The 26,704-nt window shown below is 42.4% G+C and overlaps 1 protein-coding gene across 2 annotated transcripts in view; it reads right to left on the minus strand.

Annotated features, from left to right (window-relative positions):
* ACER3 (alkaline ceramidase 3) overlaps positions 1-26,704 on the minus strand; it is a 71,111-nt gene that overhangs the window by 7,353 nt on the left and 37,054 nt on the right. For both annotated transcript variants that reach the window (XM_065423253.1, XM_065423254.1), the window contains exons 3-8: positions 23,293-23,345; positions 19,329-19,381; positions 15,063-15,144; positions 13,662-13,697; positions 4,615-4,673; positions 1,165-1,266 (exon numbers count right to left, since the gene is read on the minus strand). In XM_065423253.1, the coding sequence (XP_065279325.1) occupies positions 1,165-1,266; positions 4,615-4,673; positions 13,662-13,697; positions 15,063-15,144; positions 19,329-19,381; positions 23,293-23,345 (385 nt within the window). The remainder of the gene's footprint in view (positions 1-1,164; positions 1,267-4,614; positions 4,674-13,661; positions 13,698-15,062; positions 15,145-19,328; positions 19,382-23,292; positions 23,346-26,704) is intronic.

Below are 26,704 nucleotides of genomic sequence, written 5' to 3' on the forward strand. Positions count from 1 at the left end.
AGACATACACCTATATTGGGTGTTTCCTGATCTTATGGGGCTGCTATTTTTGACATTTTGCTGAGAAATAAAAGAGGAAGAAGAAAAAAAAGGCAAAACCTGGAAAGATAACAAGCCCTAAAACTCCCTTTAGTGACCACAGTAAGTTTTTTTTAAAGTCTAGAACGAGTCCAAAAAAAAGGAAGAAAGAAAATGTCTCAGCCAGGTGGCTGAGTGATATTGAGCTCACAGTTCTGACTCCAGATCAGTCAGCAGCAGTTCAGCCATGGAAGCCTTTTCAGTATCAATGGCAAGAAAAGGACCAAATGTTGTTGGCATTAGAGGTCACTATGGGTATTTCTATACTGCAATTAAATACCTGCAGCTGGCCTGTGTCAGCTGGCTTGGACTGCGGGCCTGTAAAATTGAGGTGTAGAAGTTTGGGCTCGGGCTGGAGCCTGGGCTTTGGGACCCTCCCCCTTTGCAGGGTACCAGAGCTTGGACTCCAGCCCGAGCCTGAACATCTATACTCCCATTTTAGAGCCTCGCAGTCCAAGCTCACACAGGCCAGCCACAGGTATTGTAGTGTACAAGTATCCTATGGTTCCACAGCAGGGGCAACCCGAGGTGTCTTCTTACTGGATATAAAGCTGTTTGATTTTTGAGCTATGGAAGTTCTCCACAGCTAGGAGCATGGACATAGGAGTGTTCTGTTATCACTACGCTTTGGTGAATGTGCTCTCAAACGTGTGTGTATATTTAAGTAAAGAAACGATTACTGATTAAGCATCAAGTTTAGCATCAAAACTCTCAGTCCACAAAAGAGGTGCTTAAACTCTATATTTGTCTCAAACTTTTTCAAGAACTAGTTTCAAAGTAGCTGTAGATAAGCAAGATATTTAATATTCTGCCTCGAGGGCTGCCAACGAAATTACCAGTTAAATTCCAATTCCAGAATTTCTACATCATTTTTCACGCTAACAATGCTTAGAATTTGAGGAGCCATTAGAGGTCTACTGTGTGGCGAGAGTTAATCAAGAGCAGACTGGATAAAACACTTGTAAATATTCTGTGGGGCTTATACTTCACATATCAGGAGATGGACTCAGAATTATTCTGCAGAAAACAAACAAAGCCATGGAACTCAGAGATTAAAAGATATGCAGACAAGTTGCAAATGCTTACCTCAATTTATCACAGAAAATGTTGTCTACATTCCAAAAAAAAAATCCCATTAAAAATACACTTAAGGACGTATAGCCCAGACCCCTAAGCCATGGGTATACCCTAGGGGGAGAGAAGCAAAGTGAAATTTAGTTTTTAGGATACAAACTGCATTTAAAGTAACATATATAAATTACACTATTTACAAGTTAAATGCCTGGTGGAAAAAAGTTTAAAATTCCTTTAACAGGACACCAACTTGAAATCTAATCACATTTTCAAAAGTGAATTAAAGGTACAGTACTGTCAGGTAAAACATATCCCAAGTCCCTTGCTATTTTGGGGTGATCACTCATATTTTCCCCCTAGACGTTTCTTACCCTGACAGCTAGGTGTGAAAAAACCCCAACATAAACAAAAGAGGAAACAATTAAACTGGCTATTCCAATGCACGGACTAAACGGAAAGAATTTCCCCCCCTCTCTAATCTCTTTCAGTTATTCTTTGGTACTACTACTAACAGTGATAGGTAAGAGTGTTTCAGACAGAAATGTTGTGGGTTGTTGGTTTTTTTAAGTAGCTTGTGTCCCTTTAACATTCAAAGCAAAAATTATTTCAGCCTTTTGATAAAGCGGCATACCAAAGCCGACCACTAGCCCGGCAGACAGTTTTAGAAAAAGTCATTTCAGATTGTGTTTTACCAACAAGAGCCATTAGGAAAAAAATCCTATTTAGGATACAAGACTAATGTGCTGAAGAACCACAGATGCAAGGCAGCACATCGTTCATTAACCCAATCTTCCTGTTTGCGTTCATGTAGGCCACAGAATCATTAACTTCTTAGGTGAAGTTTGTTCCTTTGACAGCACTAGGACAAGTCCTCAAACATCCAATTCCAACCCCAAGAAGCTACCATGAAACACAGTTCATGTTATTTTTATCACCACAAATACACAGTTCAGATTTTGGTTTAAGATGCATTCCTGAGTTGCTTATTGTCTTTTGCATTATTTTTGTCACTGTGATTTATCATCTGTAGAAACAGCAATAACACCGATAAGAACATATCCTGTATCAAGACAAATGGATAGGGCATTTTAAATGTAAATAAAATTCGTTGACAGTAGTGTTCCCTGTTAATATACATTTTGGAGTTATGGAGTTTAGTGATTGGCATTGGGCGTGTGGTTTATGAGCTTGTAGATATTTTTTCCTCAAGACAAACACATCAGACATACACCGCCTGCGTTACTGAGGGGGTAAACACAAAACCCATTCACGTCATCAGCAGATTGATTTCTAACTAGCATTTATTTAGTCCCATAAATATAATAGGCAAGCTGGGCCAAAGCACCAAAACGTCCTTACCCAAAGAGCTTACTTTCTAAGGGCACAAGTTAGCTGAACATATGAACGAGCAAAGAAAGGCACACATTATATACTGTTAATTACAGCTGGAATGGCTCATTAAATAGGTGAGGTTATGTGTTTCATGGAGGAGGAAAGAGAAGGGGGTTTACATGCATTATTAACTGAGAGTCTGGTCCACAAGCACAGGGCAGCATAAATGAAGGGACAATGTGGGACTGGGTGAAAGAGACCCCCTGAGCAATCAGACTAGGAGAGGTGCGGGGAATGAGAGGTGAATGGTGAGGAGACAGGTAGAAGCATAGTTCTGAAGAGTTCTGGAAGTAAGGAAGGGGGGCCCAATTTGAATCATAGAAGACAAAGATCTTAGGGGCTCGGTTTGGATGGATTTGAGGAAGAGAAGATATGGGGGGGGGGGAAGTAGGTAAAGGAAGGATATTTTTGCAGTTAGGCACTAGACTGTGCCTCAAGACAGCAGAGTTCAAGAAGGGATGAATTTTGGGAATGTGCAAGAAGTAACTACAGGATATGGTGAGGGTCTGGATATGAGAGAAGGAGAGAGTGACTGAATGCCATCAAGTATTGGGTAAGAGAGGAAGGTGGGGTAAGAGAAGGAAAGGTTTGGTTTTACACATTTTAACTGGGGTGACAGCAGAATATACAAGATAAGATATTGGAAAGATAGGCAGAGTTGTTGGGATTTACAGGGCTGGAAAGACAGTAAACCTAAGCTGAAAACACACACACACTTTTTTATGTTAGAAAAACTCAAGATGGATATATATTGCTCAGAGCTAAGCAGTATCTGAACCCCTGAAAGAAATGTTCACTCAAGCAGGAGACACATAAAAGAGAGGAGAGCGCACAAAGTGAACCTAGAAACTTAATTTAATATATTTATTCACACTGGCTGCTCTCTGTTTCTTCAGTTTTGCCAAGAGACACTTTTCTCTGGTTCTCAGTTCTTCCAGCACTTTTGATACCATTCCTTTTAATTTTTGGGGGAAAAAATTAAATTCCCAACTTCACATATATCATACTTTACCCATTCAAAACAGTAACTTCAACAAAACTTTTACCTTTTAGCATCCAAGTACTTTACATGCTAATTTTAAGTACTGGGCTGCAGGGAAAACATTAATTGAAGTGCTTAACCCCGTGACTGACCCCAACTTCAGCCAGCTACTACAATTATTGTTTGCGCACTGGCAGCATTTGCAGTACTTTACAAAGCAGAAAGGAAGATAGAGTCCCTGTGCCTGAAGGAATCTACGAACTACCGCTCCAGACATTGCTCATGACTGTGTGTGGTCCAGGCTTGCCTGAAGGTACACACTAAGCGTTTGTCTACACTATGCATCTTTTAGCGACACGGCTGTGCCACTACAGCAGTGCGTGCAGTGTAGCCTCTGTTTGTCGGCGGGAGAGCGCTCTCCTGCTGACAAAAAACTTCCACCCCCAATGAGTGGCAGTAGCTTTGTCGGCAGGAGAGGCGCTTTTCGTCGGCAAAACTTTTGGGGTGCGTGTGTGTGTTTTTAACACCTCTGAATGACAAAAGTTTCGTTGTTCAGTTGCCAGTGTAGACATAGCTTAACTTCAATCAGATATCTTTACTGAAAGACATGAATCACTCCTCCATTACCACAAGACAGAGAGCATATGACCTTGCATCTCTCACTCATTTAGAGAAGTGGTCAGCAATGCCAGTTTCTCATGTTAAGTTGTTTTTAAAATGCACACCTCTAAGGGCTGGTCTACACAGGGGGGGGATCGATCTAAGATACGCAACTTCAGCTATGAATAGCGTAGCTGAAGTCGACGTATCTTAGATCGATTTACCTCGGGTCCTCATGGCGCGGGATCGAAGGCCGCAGCTCCCCCGTCGACTCCGCTTCCGCCTCTCGCTCTGGTGGCATTCCAGAGTCGACGGGGAGCGCGTTCGGGGATCGATTTATCACGTCTAGACGAGACGCAATAAATCGATCCCCGATAGATTGATTACTACCCGCCAATCCGGCGGGTAGTGAAGACGTACCCTTAGATGCAAACACCTAGTTAGAACATATCTACTTGTAATGCTGAGCTAAATAAACAGTCACTTACCACAATACAATATATACAGACCGAAGTACAATAATAGAAACCAGTCCTCCATACACAATCTGCAGGAAAGTGGAGATAAAATTCAACGTTAGTGTGTCAAAGGCAGGTATTATTGTGTTTGTATACCATCCTAATGCAAAAGAAAACTAAACGTTTGTTGGTTTATCACCTATAGTATCTTTACTGACTTTTTCAAACCATCATTTTGTCTATTCCTCAGTATAGAGAATAGTTTTTCCCCTTTAAGTTTCCAAACAAAAGAAAAACAAAAACAAAGCCACAGTACAAAATGCCTCCCAAAATAGAAGCGTGGTTATATCCAGGCCCAACTGTTGGAGAGGTTTAGCTCTTTTCCTGGAGATAGGAAAATCCAGATTTCAGAGACACATCAGGAATTGAATTAGAAAGCAAGCACTAGGCAGCACTCTTTATCCTAGTCACTATGGTGAAGACGAGGAAAAGTGCAGTTCACAGCTCGAAGGGTAGTCAGCATCCTGCAGTTGAGTTTTGATTAGGGAGTACATCACCATGTTTTCCCTTCTCTGTGCACTTTAATCCAGGCCTGCACAAATGACAGTGGCCTTGGACAGTGTCTAAATTAGCAACTCCTTCACAGACAGCGTTTGCGACTAATGATAACGTGCAGCATTACTGAAAGCAGAAATCTGAATAGACTTCACTATGTCTACCATTCAGCAAAGCCCAAGGGAGCATTCTAAGTTAACCATGGCATATGTTCAGCATTGAGGCCTTGTCTAAACAGGGATGAGGTAGTGTTCTATGAGTAGAACAACTCAATCATGATATGTCTGTTTATCTGAGAGGACCTAGTGAAACTGGTCAGCAATTATAAAGGTATTAGTGGGGGCTCTAGGAGACAATACAACTTGCCCATTAGCTGATATGATTATCCCCAATATCAGTCTCCACCAGAAGAGAATTTATTTTACAAAGAGCTTGGCCACACCATGGCATGGAAAGCTGTAGTGTAACTAAGCCAACTGTGAGGTTTATAGAGGGCGGGAAATTCTAGAAATGTACGGGACAAGCTGCAGAAGTGGCTGAACAAAAGGATTTTAGGAGTTGCCACAGGGGCTAAGTTGGAAAAAAAAAAAAGTGAATTCATCTCTACACACTTTTAGGTGAGGTGGATTCTCATGAGGAATAAGATGGTCTTGCAGTTAACACACGGCACTGGGAGTAAGTTAACCTCTCCGCATACAGCAGTGAATCCACAGGCAGAGTTGTATAAATATTGGGACAGCATGAGGATGGAACTCTTGACACTGGTGTCAGCACCACAGACAGGGCCGGCTCCAGGCACCAGCTTAACAAGCAGGTGCTTGGGGCGGCCAAGGGAGAGGGGCGGCACCTGCGGCAATTCGGGGGCGGCAGGTCCCTCACTCCCTCTAGGAGCGAAGGACCTGCCGCTGAACTGCCGCCGCCAATCGCGGCTTCTTTTCCACCACCCCCCCTCAATTGCCGCCGCCGATCGCGGCTTTTTTTTTTTTTTTTTTTTTGCTTGGGGCGGCAGAAATGCTGGAGCTGGCCCTGACCACAGACTGCTCTTTGGGACAAGTTGACTTTTGCAACTTCAGCTGAGAACACCTTACTTAGAATAGCCTATGCAAAGCGCCTCTTTTATTAAACGGTGTCTCTCTCGCTCTCTACTTTTAATAAATCTTGTTTTACTGAGAAACCTGCTGCTGTTTTGGGGAAGCTTCACTTAGTCAGAGAACAAGCACCTGGCATCCTCAAAAAGAGAGCGCACATAGGATAAAAAGTTACTGGAACTGAAACCCCTCTGCTGGCATTCTAAATTTGGGTCAATAGGGAACAAGCAAATGCATTTATTCCCAGTGAGGTATACTACAAAAAGCTGGGCAGATGATACAGAGGGGAGCAACCATGAGCGTGCATGAGAAGAGAGGTGGCCGTGGGGTTAGGTAACAATCTCAGAAGGCAGAGATGGGACATTGATTAATGTTTCCTGCCCTCCAAAAGGAAGAGCAGTCTGAATTAAATTAAGTGGCAAAATGAGACAAAAAAGAAGGGGTGCTAAATCCTTAGCTGGTGTATATCAGCACAACATCACTAATTTATACCAGCTGAGAATATGGCTCAGGAAGGATTGTACCCAAAGACACCACCCCAGTGTGAAAGGGAGCAATTTAGGAAAAGAAATGAATAGGAAATAATTTATGGCTGCCCACATCCTTTCCCACATGCAGCAGGGGGTTGGTAATCTCCTGAGCTCTCTTCCAACCCTAATCTTCTCTGACTCTATAAGCAGCCCCAGATGGACTCCTCTAACAGTATAGGTTATAAGGTCAACAGCTCAAATGACAACACATTAGCAGAAATGATAGTATCTGGCACTTTTCACCCATAGACCTCAAAGCACTTTACGCAGGAGGTAAATATTTTCCTTATTTTACACATGGGAAAATGGAGACAGAAGTGAAGTGACTTGTCCCCAATTATGCAGCAGTCTAGTGGCAAAGTCGGATTAAGACCTGAGTTTCAATCCAGTGCCACACACAGTGGTCCATACTACCTTCCATTTACCACAGTATTCTCCTGGTACATCAACAAATCAGTGAGATGGACATGGAATCCTTGGCCAATAAACCATAGCATGAAGCTAGGCAGCAGCAAAGTAATATTTCAAATTATACATCTTGGGTATTAATTTTTGAAAAGTTTCCGTATGCAAACCCTTTTTTGTTTTGCAGCACACTTCGAATCTTCCTCTTTTCTTCTCTTACTTCCATTTGCCATTCAGCCATTTTAAGACAACTCCGTCATTCAACAGAGGTAGAGGAGAAGCCAGGAGTGTTTGCCCTGGAGGGACCGCAGAGGGGAGAATACAGGTGCACCTGCACTAAATTGTGATATCCTCCATATCCCCTCTCTATTTTTCCTTCCCCATTCCCCGACCTTCCTTTGTTTTTCCTTTTAGCTAATCCCTTCCTATCTTCCCTTCTCTCATTCTTGTTCTATATTAAATATAAATATTTAATAAACAGAACTCCTTCAAGAATTATATTAAAAAACCAAGACCACAACAAAATTGAGGAACTAGTATGGCATTTGCAAACCAACATTTTACTGACACTACTTGTATGTTCTACCCCTTTCCCCACCCTTCGTTTTGTTTATTTAGCCTTCAGGCCAGCAGCTGTCTCTGGCAATGGAATAACTGGGGCCTGTAGTCACCATCATAACCCAAATAAACAACAAACTGGTCTGGTTATTGGCATAACAATACTGTAACTGTAGCAGCTGGGGAAAATCCCTTCACAAAAATTTAAAGGCAGCTATTGAAGGATTGTACACCTCTACCCCGATATAACGCTGTCCTCGGGAGCCAATGAAGGATTGTACACCTCTACCCCGATATAACGCTGTCCTCGGGAGCCAAAAAATCTTACCACGTTATAGGTGAAACAGTGTTATATCGAACTTGCTTTGATCCGCTGGAGTGCGCAGCCCCGCCCCCCCGGAGCACTGCTTTACCGCGTTATATCCGAATTCATGTTATATCGGGTCGCGTTGTATCGGGGTAGAGGTGTATATTAGTCTCAAATCAACCTTTAGCATTAAAGAGGAGAGGTTATGGTGACTGGCAGTACACAAGAATGTCTACATTTTACTATTGATAAGGCTACGATTCTGTCATGGAAGTCACGGATTCTGTGACTTTCCAGGACCTCTTTTAGGGCAGGGCTGGAGCAAGTGTCAGTCCCCGAGCCTGCCGAACAGCTGACCGGTGGCCAGCCCAAGTCCTAGCGAAGCAGCAGTCCCTGGCTGCCGGAGCAGTGGCTGGGGTTGGGCGAGTCCCTGGGGCTGGAGTGGCTGCTGTTTGTCCACCCCACATCTCCACGTATTTTTAGTACAAGTCACAGACAAGTCGTAGGCTTCTGTGAATTTTTGTTTATTGCCCATGACATGTCCCTGACTTTTACTAAAAATACCCATGACAGAAACTTAACCTTAACTGTCCATATGTAACAGAACTGAATCAATTCTGACCTGAGTCTTTATGGTACTTAAAGTGAAGCTCCAATCCAGACTATGTGAAAAGTGCACAGTGGACCGGCCCCATTTGTGTTCAGAGGAAGAGCCAATTAAAGTTGTTGCTAAAACAGTCACTACTTTTTATTCACCACTGAAGTGCCGAACTAAACAAAGGGATTTGCAAGCATAATTCCAATCCAGTTTATGCATTAACAGAAAAGTTAAGTAAAGTCTTATTACCTTTACTGGGGAGATATGTGACCCAGAAACAACCCCGCTAGACTTGACATAGTTATCGTTTGTTAATACTGAGCCAATGGAGGAAAGCTTTATACATATGCACATACTGCCTGTGTTTAAATGTCCGGAGGGAGTTCACACCTTGCTGCAACCAGAGATTGAGTCCTCCATCTTTGTGCCTCTCCGTACTGTGTATAGTTTGAGGTCCTTTTAGTATTTCCAATGCATTAATGAACACTTCTATCTTGTCTTAACCCTGATTTCCAAAAAGGACAAATTTAAGATGATCTGTTTCCCTTTGACACCCAAATCAAGAGACTTGTTCTAAAATGTTAGAAAACTCACTAAAAGAGACAGCAGGCTAAAGGACTACCAAAGGATAGTTTTGATCATTTTCCTTACTGCATTCTTCTTACTTACAATTTCCATCTCTAAACATTCCTCTATTTCTGCATGCATTTCTGCTATACAGACAGATTTCTGTCACACTGGTTAAAATAGTAGCCAACGTCAAGCTTTTATCATGTAACAGACTTACACTGGCTCTTTGTACAAGTATGAAAGGCTTTTACTCTGTCTAGCGAAACACCTGGCTTAAGGCCAGCCCACAGGCCAGGTAAAATACTGGCTAAAAATGTTACTCTTTGTAGCAGCTACTGACAGAATGAAGAAGCAAAAACTGAAGGAAAGCACTTTTCCTTAGAGCCACTGACTTGACCCCTCAAAATTAGTGGCTTAATGGCTTGGATAGAAGATAGTCATAATAATGCAGGGATAAAAATTAACTATTGCTGTGAATGGAAAGACATCCATCGTTGACACATCTTGAAAAAAAGAACAAGAATTTAAAATAGCGTGTTAGTAATAAGATGAATACATGTTTATTGTTCCAGTTTCTCACTTTCTCAAATAGTTCTTCCTGACCTACTCCAAACACCATCATCCTCAGACACAATACCTATCACTCCACAGGAAGGGTTTTACTTTTTCTTTTAAAGTCTGGTGAATATTGATACTTATAAAAGTCAGATCTAATAAGCACTGGTAGTGTCAGGCACAACGAGAGAGTTTCTGAATGCAATCCTGCTACCACAATTTAAAACTGACCCCCTATTCCTACTACAGACGGGGCCAAAGCATAGTCAGTGAATCTGGCCCTCTACTTGAATTAAGCTGAAAGCCCCAGCTGCCCATCGAGTGAGTGGATCAAGATGGTACATGATGCATTGGGAGATCTAGCCTCTCAAGGCCACACCTTTGTATTGGAGATGGGGCCACCTCTCATTTATTCAGTTAAGAAAATTAAGTGCAGCCTTCAGTTGGCTAAAGAATGGACAGGCTGCTCTTACCATTGCAGCACTGGGATTTCTAAAGCTCCTTGATACCTACTGTCAGTGTGGAGGAGAGACCCGCTGTATTTTTATCTATTTTCTTACTATGCCAGTAGGGTTACCATACGTCCGGATTTTCCCGGACATGTCCGGCTTTTTGGGATTCAAATCCCCGTCCGGGGGGGAAATCCCCAAAAGCGGAACACGTCCGGGAAAATCCGGCGCCGCTGGGCCGGGGGCTGGCCCGGGGCGCTGGGTGGCCGGGGGGTGCGCCGGGCCGCCGGCGGTGCTGGGTGGCCGGGGGGGTGTGTGCGCCGGGCCGCCGGCGGTGCTGGGTGGCCGGGGGGGGAGGGGTGCGCCGGGCCGCCGGGGGCCGGCGGTGCTGGGCGGCCGGGGGGGGCGCGCCGGGCCGCCGGCGGTGCTGGGCGGCCGGGGGGGGCGCCGGGCCGGGGGTGCTGGACGGCCGGGGGGCGTGCTGGGCCGGGGCCGGCGGTGCTGGGCCAGGGCCGGCCCGGGGCTGGCCCGGGGGCCGGCACCCCAGGGCCCGAGCCGAGCCAGGCTGGAGACGCCGGGGCCGGCCGCCGGAGGGGGCCAGACTGGGCCGCGCCTCCTCCCCCCCTTACCTGCTGCCTGCTTCCCGCGAATCAAATGTTCGCGGGAAGCAGGGGAGCGGGCGGAGTTGGGGCGGGGACTTTGGGGGAGGGAGCGGAGTTGGGGCGTGGGCGGGGCTGGGGCCCCATGGAGTGTCCTCCTTTTGGACACTCAAAATATGGTAACCCTATATGCCATAAATAAACAATTAGAAGCCCCTCTAATTGTAAGCCATTTAGGGGCATTAGCCAGGAAGAAGACAGAAGAACAGTAAAGAAAGTAAGCAGCGGACTGAAAGATGAGGCCTGGATCATGGGTACTGAAACAATGCAGGACCCTTCTGTTGCTACATCTTTGTGGACTAGGAGATTGAGATGATACGAAAAGCACGTTACTCTCTACGTGAACACACCTATTTGCCACTTCCTTTGTAAAACTGACCAATGTATAGGGACTGGATGAGATACGTAATACCAGGAATCAAGTCCCCTACGGAAAAAAATATTGTTTGGCTATTTAAGAGCGAGTATAGACTTGGGCCTGAAGGTTAAACTGCAATTATTACACAATCAGAGAAATACTCCTTCCCGATTTACAGTGCATTTGGGTAAATTCCATGCAAAAATGAATGCAGTACTTGAACATTTGGAATTTGTTCATTTCCCTAATAATTAACAATTTGGAAAGAGCTGTCATAGCAGAAAAACAATATTTTTAAGGAGCTACATATTTTCACTGTTACCCTTCACAATTTTATGGTGAAATGATGATTGTGGGCATGAAGGCTATATTCTGAACTTCATGGAAACCAGATATAAACATTAAAGCCAAGGGGCAAGGAATTAAAGTTTCCTAGAATTCTCCCTACTGCTACAGGAAAGCGACCCCGTAATGTGCATCATATTTAGCAGCTCAGACGTTACAAGCATATCAGGCTGGCTGCAGTCAAGCTGTAATACTTTCCCAGCAGTGTGTAATACTGCTCAGTGGGCATTTGACTTAAAACCATCGGCATCAGTCAAACTTCATTTCTCCCGTTGTTACAGCCAAAATTATTTAAAATTAATAGATTCAAAACCAGAGTGGTGAGTGGCTCAAAAGAAGAATTTCCTTTAAATCTCTATTTTCACCCTGATCACCACAATAATGCATATGTTCCTTTTGTTACACAAGCATGGAGGTAGCATCATGATTATCAGGCCTTTTATTAATATACCAGCAGAAATACATATGCCATTTCTTATTGTGCTGGCTGTGTTGGTGATGGTGGTATATTTTATGCCATGACATCTGAAGAAATTAAGGTTTCAAGGCTCAGTCGTCCAAGGAACTGAGCACCCACAAAACACATTAACTGTCCAGATGTTATCCTGTCAGTCAGTCATCCACGTGGGGAAATATCCACTCCCATTCTGTGTAGATACATAATCATGACTGCTAACCTTTTGCAGTTGTAAATACTAGCACAAAAAAAGGCAACACTCCATATTGGTAGTGCCGACCTTCTCCCTATCAATACACAGACCAATCTCTAGGCATGCAAGTGACCACAGGGGCCTGAAAATGCAGCCTGTCACATTTCTCTAGAAGATGCAGGCTTGTTCCTAGACACCATCCTGAGGTTTTTTTTTTTTAAACCAGAAAAACTGAGTCTTCAATCAAATATAGGTGGGTATAGATAAAGGGAAGATGACACATCCACTGAGGGAGACAGAGGGAGAGAACTGCTGCTCAGTACTCCATCTCTCATAACAGACCTAGTAGCCCTGCTGATGAAGGCCCTTAACTCATCTGCCCTCTACAGCTTTCCTGGTATTTTCATGCCAGAATGACCTGTGCTTCTGAAGCCCCAGAGTCAAATCACTGTGAACTCAGATTTCAGAGTGGTAGCCGTGTTAGTCTGTATCTGCAAAAACAAGGAGGATTTCCCCCCTACTGTTACTCACACCTTCTTGTCAACTGTTTGAAATGGGCCACTCTCATCACCACTACAAAAGTTATTTTTCCTCCCTTGGTATCCTATTGTTAGTTGAATTGTCTCGTTAGACTGACCTCACACTTGGTAAGGCAACTCCCATCTGTTCATGTATTGATACCTGCTCCTGTATGCTCCACTCCATGCATCTGATGAAGTGGGTTCTAGCCCACGAAAGCTTATGCCCAAATAAATGTGTTAGTCTTTAAGGTGCCACAAGGACTCCTTGTTGTTTTTGTGAACTCAGAGGCATAAATACCAGGAAAGCCACAGAGTACCAAAGAGTTAGGGTACTGAGTACATTTCCATACATCTGCTGCCTCTGAAGAGAAAAGACTCAATGTGTCTCTCTCACACACAGCAGCCTTTATATAGCAGCCAGTTTTCATCCCTATCTTCTGACAGGAAATAGGAGGAGCCAGCAGAAAAACAAACTGGCTATATTGCTATTAAGGAGCAACTAGGGCTGGAGAGTTGGGTCACATGGCCTCCCAGCAAACCAAAAAAGAGAGAAGAGCAGACAGGTGTCCCTCGCTCTCATGCACCCCACCCCACAGTAGCCCTGGTTATTTATATAAGGTAGCCATTGAATATCCAGGTAAAATATTCACTCAAATACTGAATTCACCCCATCACTCCTTGACAATGAAATACAATCATTAAGTTTTGAGATAGTTCTCCAATATTTTTTCCAGGTCCCCAAATGACAGGACTGCAGTATGCCATTAAAAAATGTGAAAGGTACAATTATTCTTTTTGCAAACTGTGTTGTACAACACAAAAGAGTCAGTCTCAAATATGACACCAACATGGCTACAGCAACACTGCATACATTATTTAACAAGACTGTCTTTATGCTAAAGAATTAATTGCAAAGGAGTAAGATTTACCTGATGAAATACAGGCTCTTTCAAATTTAGGTAAATCTGCAAAGAGTCAAAGAAAAAGTATTACACATACTTTGTTTTGCATACGGATATCTTTGTTTAACATATTGAAAATCATAAAGACTTAAGCCATGTTAGCATAAAAATACAACTATCCACCTACACAGTACTAAACTTGATTAGGCATCGGAGTTCTTTCCCCTGACAATAGCAAGCACCAATATTCTTTGAGTCCCTCCAGATTTACGTCACTATTTTAAAAAAGTAGGGTAGTAATAGCTACCCTAAACAGATAGTTTTAGATGTGAATGTCTCTCAATTTATTCAAACTGCAACACACATACAGTAAGTTAAAAATGCGTTAGAATTTTGTATATAATCCTTGATAGGTACTGAAACAGACTGAACTATAGTTTTCATAAGCAATTAATTTTTTCTTGAAATTATCAATCCGTGTCTGTTAAATGATGTCTCTAAATTCCCACGGATGCTAACAAAAAGTCACCGTAGACTCCTACTGCTAAGGTAGTGAGTTCAAATCCTGTTTTGGAAAAAAGTGGGCATTATATTTATGAAAATAATTATTTTTTCATTTCAGTCTCAATCTGATCTGCTCCACAACATGCCATATCAAAAAGGCTCAGAAGAACAGTCAAGGCATATAAAGATGCAAAATCTGCAATACATTAGGATAAGGGTCAGCAATGAAACTGGTAGGATTAGTTGGCTTTATCTCCCATCACCAAATATAGAGATTCCATCCATGTTGGTTTTAGGTTCCTAGGAAGCGTCCCGCAAACATACAGGGAGCACACTGAACCAAGGAACAGAATCAAAATTAACCTTAACTGTGTCACATTTATTTTGATAATTTAAACAGCTAACTTTTAGTTGTGGCTGGTTTTGACTTCTATTTAGCACATATATTGCTTTCTAACTGTAGATCTCAATGCACTTTACAAAGATGACTGAGCATTATTATCCCCATTTTACAGATGAGAAAGCGAAGGCTCAAAAAGGTAAAGAAACTGCCCAAGGTCTCAGAACAAGACAGTGGAAAAGTCAGAACAGCAGACCATTTTTCTGACTCCCAGGACCTAGCACCTGGATTACCTCCCTATACTCTTTATATGAATTAACTTTTCTTTTACCACATAAAGTGTTTTGGATCAGTTTTTATTTACAGAAGGCATTAAAGTTTCCCATAGAAAAATTACATTTTGCACAATGCAATAACTAAATTAGTCTCCCCAGCTTTGAACAGAATTATTCCCCCCCCCCGCCCAGTTTCAACAGCAAGCAATAAAGTACAAGAGATGGAATTTTGCCAGTTTAATATTCCTTAAGTGTTAGGAAAATTACTAATACACATATGAAATTTCTGCATAAGAAAAAGTTACTTACTATGCTGACTATGACACTGAAAGTTATTAATACAAAAAGCAGAGGATAATTGACACTGTTCTTGTGCTTGAAACATTCGTACCTGAAATAAAACATACAGGAAAGTTACATCTTACTTTATCATATATAAATGATAAATCCTACAAGAGGTAATGATGTTAAAAAGAATCATTTGTTGGAGATTAAAGGGAACCTGTGAGAAAAGTGACATGAAACGCATGGGCCCTGTGAGAAAATTTAGACTTTCCCACAAGGCCCTGTCACTTTTACAGATGGAATATATTTCACTTGTAATAAATATTGGCCTGATATTTACTCTTAATTATATGTTACTGTATGAACAACTTGTTTGGGAAAAATACAAGCTAATACATGCAGGGAAAGATAACCCAATGGGGAAAGGGGAAAAAAAAAAAAGCCTGGGAAGAAATAATGCCTAAAAAGGCTTACTTTTTTATGGACAGCAAATTAGACATAAGTTTGATGTGGTTACTAGAAAAAAATACTGAAAAATTTTCACATAGTAACATGTAGCCCAAAATTGTATAGCATCAGAAAACAGTAAATTATATGGCTGTGGTGCAATCACACTTAGATTATTGGGTACAGTTCTGAGAGCCACATCATCAGAAAAGAGTTTGATAAACTGGAAAGAACTCAGAGAACAGCAAACGTGACTGGGGCTGGAGGAATGGATGTGTAAAAAAAAATTAAGACCTAAATATGTATAGCTTAGCTAAGCGATGAAGAAGGATTAATATGTCTACAAATCACCACAGAGGGAGAAGAATTACTTAGCCTTATAGTAATGGATGAAATGGAGGAAAAATATATATACTTATTATCTGCAAAAAATCTTCAAGACAGGAAGATGTACAGCTCTGGAGCATCCTGCCAAGGGAAGTGGTGGAAATTCCACTACTTGGGATTTTAAATTAGATTGAAACAAGGGCTAGGGAATGTTCTGTATTGAACAATCCTACTTTGGCAAGCAGATGAACTAGATGATCTCTCTTCTTGAGCTTCCATAATTTTACAAAATATAAGCACATTATGTAAAGCACTTATATTTAAGAATTTACATGCAGTATACAAATCACTGTACACAATTTCAAGCAGATTCTGTGCATAAGCTTCTCTTAGGTCTTTTATACTTTTAAAAATATGGAATAACCAATATGAACCAAGAACCGGTGTTTGAACTTTGTTTTTTCTTCTCTGAATCACATTCAATTCAGGCAAAATAAATGCAAAAGAAATCTCGGGGACAGGATAAAAAAGATGGAGAAAAGTTGTTCTCTCTTGCCACAGAGGTCTGGACAAGAGACAATGAGTTCAAACTACAGCATAGCAGATTTAGATTAAATCTCAGGAAAACCTTCCTAACTGTAACAACAGTAGGACAATGGAATAGACCGCATAGAGAGGTTGTGGAAGCTCCTTTACTGGAGGTTGTCAAAAGGAGGCTGTATAGCCATCTGTCTTGGATGGTTTAGATCCAGTGGTTCTCAACCTATTTATCATTGTGGGCCGCATATGCAGCTCTCTGTGTGTTATGTAGGCCTCATCCACACAATATATATACTAGCTGCATGGCCCTGAGGATGTCACATGGATCGCAGCTGTGTGCTGATTGGGCTGCAAGTGGCCCGTGGGCTGCAGGTTGAGAACCACTGGTTTAGACATAGCAAATCCTGCATCTTGGCAGGGGGTTAGACTCAATAGATGACCCTTGCGGTCCCTTCTAGCCCTACGGTTCTATGATTCTCAGATGGGTTCAGATTAAAGTGAAACAATTTTAAGAATGAAAACATTATGGACCAAAATTTTACATCATAGCTGGTGTAAATTGCAGTGCATGCAGCTATGATAATTTACCCCATACAATTGTCAGACACATAGAAGAACATAACTTGTTGGGCAAAAGTCAACATGGTTTCTGTAAAGGGAAATCAGTCTACTAATCTATTAGAGCTCTTTGAAGGGGTCAACAAACATTGGACAAGGGGGATCCAGTGGACATAGTGTACTTAGATTTCCAGAAAGCCTTTAGCAAGGTCCCTCACCAAAGGCTCTTATGTAAATTAAGTTGTCATGGGGTAAGAGGGAAGATCCTTTCATGGATTGAGAACTGGTTAAAAGACAGGGAACAAAGGGTAGAAATAAATGGTAACTTTTCAGAATGGAGAGGGGTAACTAGTGGTGTTCCCCAAGGGTCAGTCCTAGGACAAATCCTATTCAACTTATTCATAAATGATCTGGAGAAAGGGGTAAACAGTGAGGTGGCAAAGTTTGCAGATGATACTGAACTGCTCAAGATAGTTAAGACCAAAGCAGACTGTGAAGAACTTCAAAAAGATCTCACAAAACTAAGTGATTGGGCAACAAAATGGCAAATGAAATTTAATGTGGATAAATGTAAAGTAATGCACATTGGAAAAAATAACCCCAACTATACATACAATATGATGGGGGCTAATTTAGCTATAACTAACCAGGAAAGAGATCTTGGAGTCATCGTGGATAGTTCTCTGAAGACGTCCACGCAGTGTGCAGTGGCAGTCAAAAAAACAAACAGGATGTTGGGAATCATTAAAAAAGGGATAGAGAATATCTTATTGCCCTTATATAAATCCATGGTACGCCCACATCTTGAATACTGCGTACAGATGTGGTCTCCTCATCACAAAAAAGATATACTGGCCTTAGAAAAAGTTCAGAAAAGGGCAACTAAAATGATTAGGGGTTTGGAACGGGTCCCATATGAGGAGAGATTAAAGAGGCTAGGACTTTTTAGCTTGGAAAAGAGGAGACTACAGGGGATATGATAGAGGTATATAAAATCATGAGTGGTGTGGAGAAAGTGCATAAGGAAAAGTTATTTACTTGTTCCCATAATATAAGAACTAGGGGCCACCAAATGAAATTAATGGGCAGCAGGTTTAAAACAAATAAAAGGAAGTTCTTCTTCACACCGCACACAGTCAACCTGTGGAACTCCTTGCCTGAGGAGGTTGTGAAGGCTAGGACTATAACAGGGTTTAAAAGAGAACTAGATAAATTCATGGAGGTTAAGTCCATTAATGGCTATTAGCCAGGATGGGTAAGGAATGGTGTCCCTTGCCTCTGTTTGTCAGAGGGTGGAGATGGATGACAGGAGAGAGATCACTTGATCATTACTTGTTAAGTTCACTCCCTCTGGGGCACCTGGCATTGGCCACTGTCGGTAGACAGGCTACTGGCTCAATGGACCTTTGGTCTGACCCAGTATGGCCATTCTTATGTTCATCTGAGGATTTGGCCCGACAGTATTCCACTTAATCCACAAGCCACAGGCAAATGTCAATAAAGGTACACCAATTTACACCAGCTGAAGATCTGTCCCTATGTTTTTTAAGTAGTCAAACAAAACTCATTGCTTGCAACCAGTTCATAACAGGAATAAGTGGATCGGTTTCATTAGCTGGATTTTCAAGGCACAGCCCACCATGTTGCTTCAGGGACTGGATGTGGCAGGTGGGAAAGACAGTATTGCATAACTAGACTCATTTGTTGGAGTTGCAAAATGCTACACAGCTCCCTGAACCAAGGAGGAGAACTGCTTTGGATGTTGTGCCAAAACATTATATTAGTTTTTCTAGGACACTCTTCTACAAAGTATTTAGTTTCCTTAAGAATTTTTTTTTTTTTTTTTAAGGGTGTGGAAAGCAGGTTTGACCAGAATTTAGAAATTTACATTTGGAGCACAGGTTATATCACATTGTCCCTAATGAATGATAACCCTGCTGTTTTTGCAAGTTTCATTACTCTCGTTGTCTACATGCCAAATAATGCTTAATTCTTAACTGCATATAGTGCTTTACATTTGCAAAGTGTTTTTACAAACATTAATTCAACATCCTTGTTAAGTAGGGAGGCAATTTGGTTTATTAACATTTCTACAAGGCTTATCACAGTATTGTCTTATTTTATCCAAAATTTTATGCCTCATTTACAGCGAGGGAAATAGACAAAGAGGTTAAGCAACCTGCACCTGGTCACACAGCAGGTCTAGATTAGCAACGCTAGGACTAGAAGTCAGAGTTCCTGGCTCCTAATCTGCCCATTAGATCATGATTCTTTACTGTTAGTAAAATTGCTGACTGCACTGAGTCTAGCATAGATGTTTTAGCATCAGTTTCAATGAGAGCAGATTGGGTTCCATGTATTGGTCATTACATAAAAGTACCTTTCCAATATTAAAAAAATTGGACAAAATGTACTTACAGGCAGTAGACAAACACACAACAACTGTATATCATTGGCAGCTCATCCAACAGCTACAAAAAGCAGAGAAACACCAAAACATGAAAATCGCTTTTAACTCATGCACACTGGTGTAAGTTAACTATGGGGAGTCACTTGTTAAGTAGGGGGTTTTAACAGTTTTATGATACCCAGCTTCTTGACTATATTCTCTATACAACGGTGTCAAATGCCTCTCAACCTTAGAAAGCAGGTGAGTTACTATGGTTGCTTAACTGAATCTTTCAAATATTACATATTACGAGAAAGCATGTGTTCACAGCTTTCTGCCATTTTCACCACTCTCATATCCCTTTTAAACATTTACGGAATTTCCAGGAAATTAAAAATCCTAAAGTACAGGACCTACCTAACCCACACATTTCATAACCTGCTCAAAACATTTCGTGGCATCTCTCCACCTCTCAATAAAAATTAATTAGTAGGTCGCAGTGAAGCCTCTTTAAGACCTCATTATTTTTGCACAGAGTATTACAGAACATTAGTACATTATGAAATATTCTCTGATGCAGTAGCCTTGCTTTTCATTTACCTTCTTTCTAATTTGAAAATTAAGTAAACTGTAGTAAGTTGCAATAATTGGGTCTTCCAATTATGACTGCAAATTAATGCAGTTTTATCTTAAATAATTTTTAAACTATTAGTAATAGGCAGGGCCGGCTCCAGGCACCAGCCGACCAAGCACGTGCTTGGAGCGGCACCTTGGGCCGGGGCGGCGCTCAGGTTTTTATTTATTTATTGGGCGGGGCTGGCGCGGCGCGGGGCTGGGGGGGCGGGGGCTGGCGTGGCGAGGTGCTGGGGGGGCGGGGGCTGGTGCTCGGAGGAGGGGCGGGGCTGGCGCGGCGCGGCGCTGGGGGGGGGCGGGGGCTGGCGCTCGGAGGAGGGGTTGGCGCGGCGCTGGGGGGGCGGGGGCTGGCGCTCGGAGGAGGGGCAGGGGTTGGCGCGGCGCGGCGCTGGGGGGGGCGGGGGCTGGTGCTCGGAGGAGGGGCGGGGACTGGCGCGGTGCAGCGCTGGGGGAGCAGGGGCTGGCGCTTGGAGGAGGGGCGGGGGTTGGCGCGGTGCTCGGAGGGGGCGTGGCTTCGGGCGGCGTGGCGTTCTGGGGGGCGGGGATTCAGGCGGCGTGGTGCTGGGGGGGCGGGGATTTCAGCGGCACTGGGGGGGGGGTACGGCGGCGCAGCGTGGCGCTCGCGGCACTCTTCTTTTTTGCGTGGGGCGGCAAAAAAGTTAGAGCCGGCCCTGGTAATAGGATCACAACATTTTGTCTAAAGAAAACAAAGTTACTTTTCTGGAGTAATAAAAAAGTCTCTGAGAAGTAATACACCCACCTTAACTAAGGAGGCAAAAAAGACCTATGAAAAATAGACACTTCTGCTGAGGATGCTCATTTTGCATTTGAACTTTTGCATTACATACACAGAATCAGAACGTCACCTTTTCCATCAAAACTCTGCACTCCAGTGAGTGCTTACATACACGTACATGTGAATTTGAGAGTGTGGAGTTGATTTCTCACTGAAGATAGCAGTAATAATATAATATATGGAGATATACCTATCTCATAGAGCTGGAAGGGACCCCGAAAGGTCATCGAGTCCAGCCCCCTGCCTTCACTAGCAGGACCAATTTTGCCCCAGATCCTTAAGTGGCCCCCTCAAGGATTGAACTCTCAATCCTGGGTTTAGCAGGCCATCCCTCCCCCTCCCCAGTAAAGTCATGAGACTGACAATCTTGAAAAAGGGGTCATTAAACATTTTGAACTTAGAAAGTATGTGGTCTAAATAGTATAAAAATTGTTCTTTAATTGACGTTTCTTTACTTTGACCCACATTTTTTTCAGAGGGAAATGAATTTTCCCAGGAAAAGGTAAAATAGGGTGCAAATAGGGCCCGCATGTTTTGCTGCTGGAGGCAGTAGTACCCCCCTTTCTGAAGGTTATTGAGTGGGATTGCCAGGCTGGAGCTGTGCTGGTACTGTGGCTCCTGGCTCCCGGCCTGGTAGCCCTCAATTTGGGAAGAAGGCCTCTGAAGGCATTGGCCAAAATAAGCATTCCATTTTTAACTTTCACATTGAAAGGCAATTCAGTCATTTTAAGAGAGTGGCCGAGTCTCTCAAGAATGAGAACAAATTAGCTTATCTTGTTTTTGGCAAAAGAAACTTAGAGAATTCAGAAGAGATGACCAACAATACCAGGATAAATGAAGCTATTCATTTAGAAGATTCAGCGCTAGAGATGAACAGCCCAGAGTTTGCTTAAACCATTTCTTAGCATTTTTGAAATTTCAATTTCCAAAGGTCTGGTCAGGCATAACCATGTGATTAATCCATGTAGCTCCTTCTTTAAAAAAAAAAAAAGTTAAGAAAGAAAGAAAACAAATACTATGGCCAACATTTCCAAAACTGGATACCTAACAGCCTCCAAATTTCACATTTTGGTAGTTTTCAAGGACAAAATAGTAGAGTAAATCTGCTAGAGGTACAAACAGATTTCATCTAGGTGAGAACCAACTCCCCCAAAAAGACAGCATGGCCCAGGCACAAGAAGGAGGGTGTGAATCAGTCCTTTCAGAAGTCTTAACTACTAGATGCCCGAGCATTGAGGAACTTTGGGTAGTGACATGGTGAGCTGATATAGCTGCCCACCAAACAGTTTTGGCAGCTGCTCTTCAGGCAGCCCCTGGAACAATTTTTCTGAAGCCCTTGCCTTTTCCCCTTTGCTGTACAATTCTGCCTGATGGTCTGTTTGCAATACTGAGTTAATGAAAGCTCCTGTGAAAGTTACCACTTGAGCCGCTATGAATGACGACTTTTCATTGTTGAGCCACAGACCCAGTGAATAACAGCATTGTCTAAAGGATGGAATGTACTTTTTCTGACTATGGGGACTCATCAGCTAGTAACAGGGGTAATTGTGAATCCCTCACATTTAGATCAGCTGCTTCTATAGCTAGACATTGAGTGCTGTGGTGTAATTTGTACTAGAAGTGGCCTTGCAGATGCAAAGCTTAGGTATTTTATACATTCTGACCTCAATGACAGACAATAATATGCATCACTGAGGCTGACAGCCTCCAACAAATCCCATGGACATGAGAGAGAAGATTATGGAGGCCATCGCCATCCTGATCTTGACTCAAGAGGATGAATTTGTCTCATGTTCTCAGATCTAGGACAAAACCCTTCAAGTCTTCTTGGGAATGAAGCTATATTGGGACTAGAATTTCCTTTCCCAACAATGCATTGCTGAAGAACCTTATTCCCAAATGAAGCAGCAGCCAAAAATTACTGCTTTCCACAGAGTTTTGACTTCAGTGCCAAGGGCAGTTGCACATCTAGAAGTGCAGTTTTATACTGCTACAAAATTAAGCAATACATGGGGATACCAATGGATGACAAAATAATCCTAGGCAATAATGTTCAGTAGCAAGTCAAAGCTGTAATGTCGTTTAACATTACAGCATCACAAATGAAAACTCTGTAACAATCTCATAACAGGTAACATCCCTTTTACTAAATAGCCAATTGATTACAGTACTAATTTAGAAACCAGTATCCATTCCTGCATGTACATCAGTACCAATGGTTAACAAAGTAGGGCTCACACTAGATCTATGCTGAAAGGAGTCATGTCCAGTGACCTATAAGGAACAGGTAAATTTATTTTACAGATAAATCGAACAAAATTATATTAGCTAAGAACAAATCCCTAAAATGACACATTCTGTCCACCTTTAGAGTGAGAGTGCTTTGCCAGCTCTGCCAGACTTAAAAGGTACATGCACAGCTACCTGTGTTGATTCCTATGAGGGAAAAGCAAATCACCAGAGGCATTTGGTTACAGAATTTAAAAAAACCCAACAAATGCACACTTGGGGACAATAGTGAGTTACCTGCACAAGGTTATTCGCATCAGCTGTTTAGTACTAACCTGCATTTCATACTTCAGGGTCATGTGGAAGCACCAGGATCCCAATCCAACAGCTGAAATCAAAGCGAAACACAATTAGCATAAACGTTTGTTAAAAACACATCACAGTACATTATCTTAACAAATTAACTTCACTGACAACAGATCTTTAAATATTGCAGACAGGGACATTTTCAGTCATCTATCCAGTTTTTGTAATGCCTTTTAATTGACACCTTGGTCTTTAAAGATCCCACTGAACTTTTTGTAAGAGACTATTTCCCCCAGCATTCTTTCCCATAAAATGGTGGGAGAGCACTGAGCATTAGGATCACAAGAGTATTGTATTCCCAAATATTAAATGTATTAGAACCGTTAAAAAAGATGAAGAGAAATAGTTACACAGCATAAGCGCCGACTCTGTGGGTGTTCCAGGGCTGGAGCACCCACGGGGAAAAATTAGCAGGTGCTCCGCACCCACCGGCAGCCAAGCTCCCCCCTCCTTACCTCCTCCTCCCCCCTCCCCCGAGAGCACCGCATCCCCTCTCCTACCTCTCCCTCCCAGTACTTCCTGCCCCCTGCCGCCTAACAGCTGTTTGGCAGCGCTTAGGACTTTCTGGGAGGGAGGGGGAGGAGTGGGGATGCGGTGCTCTCGGGGGAGGGGGGAGAAGAGGCAGGGCAGGGACTTTGGGGAAGTGGTGGAATGGGGGTGGGGCAAGGGGGGGGGGTCGAGCACCCACCGGGCAAAGGGGAAGTCGGCACCTGTGTTACACAGTATTGTCTTCTGTGGCTAAATAAAAACCACAAACCTGTGATATTTTTGTTGATGTTTAGCTAAAAGGTTTTAAAAGCCAAAATTTACAGAATCTTTTTATCAGGCCACGGGAAACAGGTTATGAGTTCAGATTTCAAAATTAGAGTCAGGTGCAGCTGTGGATTGCAGTTTATGTAAACCTAATGGAACTATTCAGAAAAGACTAGCAGGTCTTTTCCATTTCTGACTTCTATGAAGCTCTTGATATATGCACCTTGCTTTTTTCCATTTGATAAATTTGCCCTCATCTCTGTATTTACTTCTGACGTTAGTTTAAAGACACCACCTTACCTGGATATCATCTGCCTTGTTTTTCTTAGGCCTGATGGAGACAGAGTCTTAAGCCGTGTCTACACTCAGACTTCAGCCAGCATAGCTATGTCGGTCAGGTGTGTGGCCCTTGACCAATACAGCAGTGTGGGCAGAAGCCCCTGGTGTACAGTTAGGCTGGTCTACACTACTGCTTAAGTTGATGCAACTTACGTCGCGCAGGAGTGTGACAAAGACCACCCCCCCGGAGCGAAGTAAGTTACACCTCTCACGGAGGTGGAGTAATTCTGTTGATGGGCGAGCGCTCTCCCATCGTCATAGTGCGTCCTCACCAGATGTGCTACAGTAGCGGAGCTGCGCCGATGTAGTGCTCTAGTGTAGGCTTGCCCTCAGTTATACTGCTAAAGCCATGCTTTTATGGATAGAGTTTGTTTTGCGCAGGGAGAGGCGAATCGGATATCAGTAAAAGTGTAGCTTTGCTGGTATAAGTTGCGTCCACAGTAGGAGCACTTTCCCAGTATAGTATACCAGAATTCCCACACAGGTAAAGTGCTGCTAGTGTAGACACTGCCAATTGAACAACAAAACTTTGTTGTTCACAGGTGCTTAAAAAAGTCCCCCTCTGAAAGACAAAAGTTTTGCTGCAGCAAGTGGCAATGTAAACGGCTCGTTGTTGGCAGTGCTCTCCTGTCAACAGGCGAACCCTGCTCGTAGGGGGTGGAAGTATTTTGTCAGCAAAAGTGCCGACAAACAATGTTTACACTGCCCAACTTTTAGCAACACAGCTGTGTTGCTAAAAGCTGTGTAGTGTAGACAAAGCCTTAGAAATTGTTCCATTTAGATAAGACTTGGTGGGGCAGGGGGTTAAGTTTGGCAGGGGGTTGGTGGTCTCCCCTAGTACTTTCAAATGTGACAAGACATGTTCCTTGCCATTAAAATCTCCCTTTTTGGGGGTATGGGGAAGAGTAGATTGTGTATATACCCAGACATTAACCTTTCTACCTAAAACTCTCCCTTAGTTTCAAATTAAGGTATTTTTCATTTGGTCTTAAACTGCTCTGTAGTGTTGCACTCCACTCCAAAGATAAAATAGTCACATTTCAGTAATGGGTAAATAGATCACTTTCTATAACATATACTGACGTTTGTAAAGTTTATCAGATGTGCAAGTACCCTTATCTAGAGGTGTTTTGTTTTTTTATGCTCTGTCAGACTAGTATTACTAGGTCCCTGTCTCCTTACTGAAGAGGAATTGCTAAGCGTGTAACTGCTTACTTATAGTCACATTTGCAGTCCAACCATATTGTTTAAAATGTATTGTATTGTCATAGATATCTGAACTTCATTAGTGCTCTGGGGAAACTGGACACCATTGTCTATGGTAAGCATATGCACTTCCATTGTTCCCAACTGAAATTTAATTAAAAGGGATTACTCATTTAAACCTAACACTGTGCACCTGCATCTACACATTCTTTTTAGAGAATCTTTTCATATCATGACCAACATCTATTCCAACTCCATTAAGATTTAATTGGGAAATTAACCATGTATCTGGCTACACCTACAGTACATTCTGACTGTCATTCAATTTGGAAATCAATAAGTTCATCATAGCAGTAAAACCAGTTAGTGTCACTGTAGTCAAGATTACATCAGTATTTTCTCTATAAAATCCTTTTCAGTTTATAAGAGCTATACATTTCACCTTGGGCAGAAACATGGCATGCAAGGTTTCAACTTGTTTTTGTAATTAACAAAGTATGTTGTTAGTTGTAGGTTATTAAAGTTATAAATCCAGAAAACCAATTATAATCTCACTCCACACATACAAAATTAGAAGCTGTTATTTCAGATTTTTTTTTTGGAGCCCTTATACATTCAAAACTGTTGTAAGGACTATGTTGTAGAACCTTGGGGTTTCTTTTATTATGAAAGATTATACTGGGTTGAATGATATTCCTTAAAATGCTTAAAATGAGAAATGCTCTTGAGTCTGTTAAATTCTAAAAAAAACTATGAATGCTTTAGGTGCAAGCACTGTACATGCACTATTTTAATAAAATCTATAACTGAGGTACCAATACCCTGTCTTGGTGCAATCATGTCAGATTTCCTAAATAAAGCAGGATCAGATCTGTTCAGTATTTGGATGCAAGAACTCAGTGAGAAATCCAGGGTGCTGCATGATGTGGGGGTGGTTATGCAGTAGGTGGCACTCTCCCCTCTGAATCAGTGCCCTAGAACAGAGCTGTGAGAACTGTGCTTAGGGTACTATCTTTTGGATGAGACAGAAAACCCAGGCCTTGAATACTTTTGGTCATAAGAGCTCATGTCAACTTTATGCAA

The sequence above is a fragment of the Emys orbicularis genome, chromosome 1 (assembly GCF_028017835.1).
Source record: "Emys orbicularis isolate rEmyOrb1 chromosome 1, rEmyOrb1.hap1, whole genome shotgun sequence".
NCBI classification, from domain to species: Eukaryota; Metazoa; Chordata; order Testudines; family Emydidae; genus Emys; species Emys orbicularis.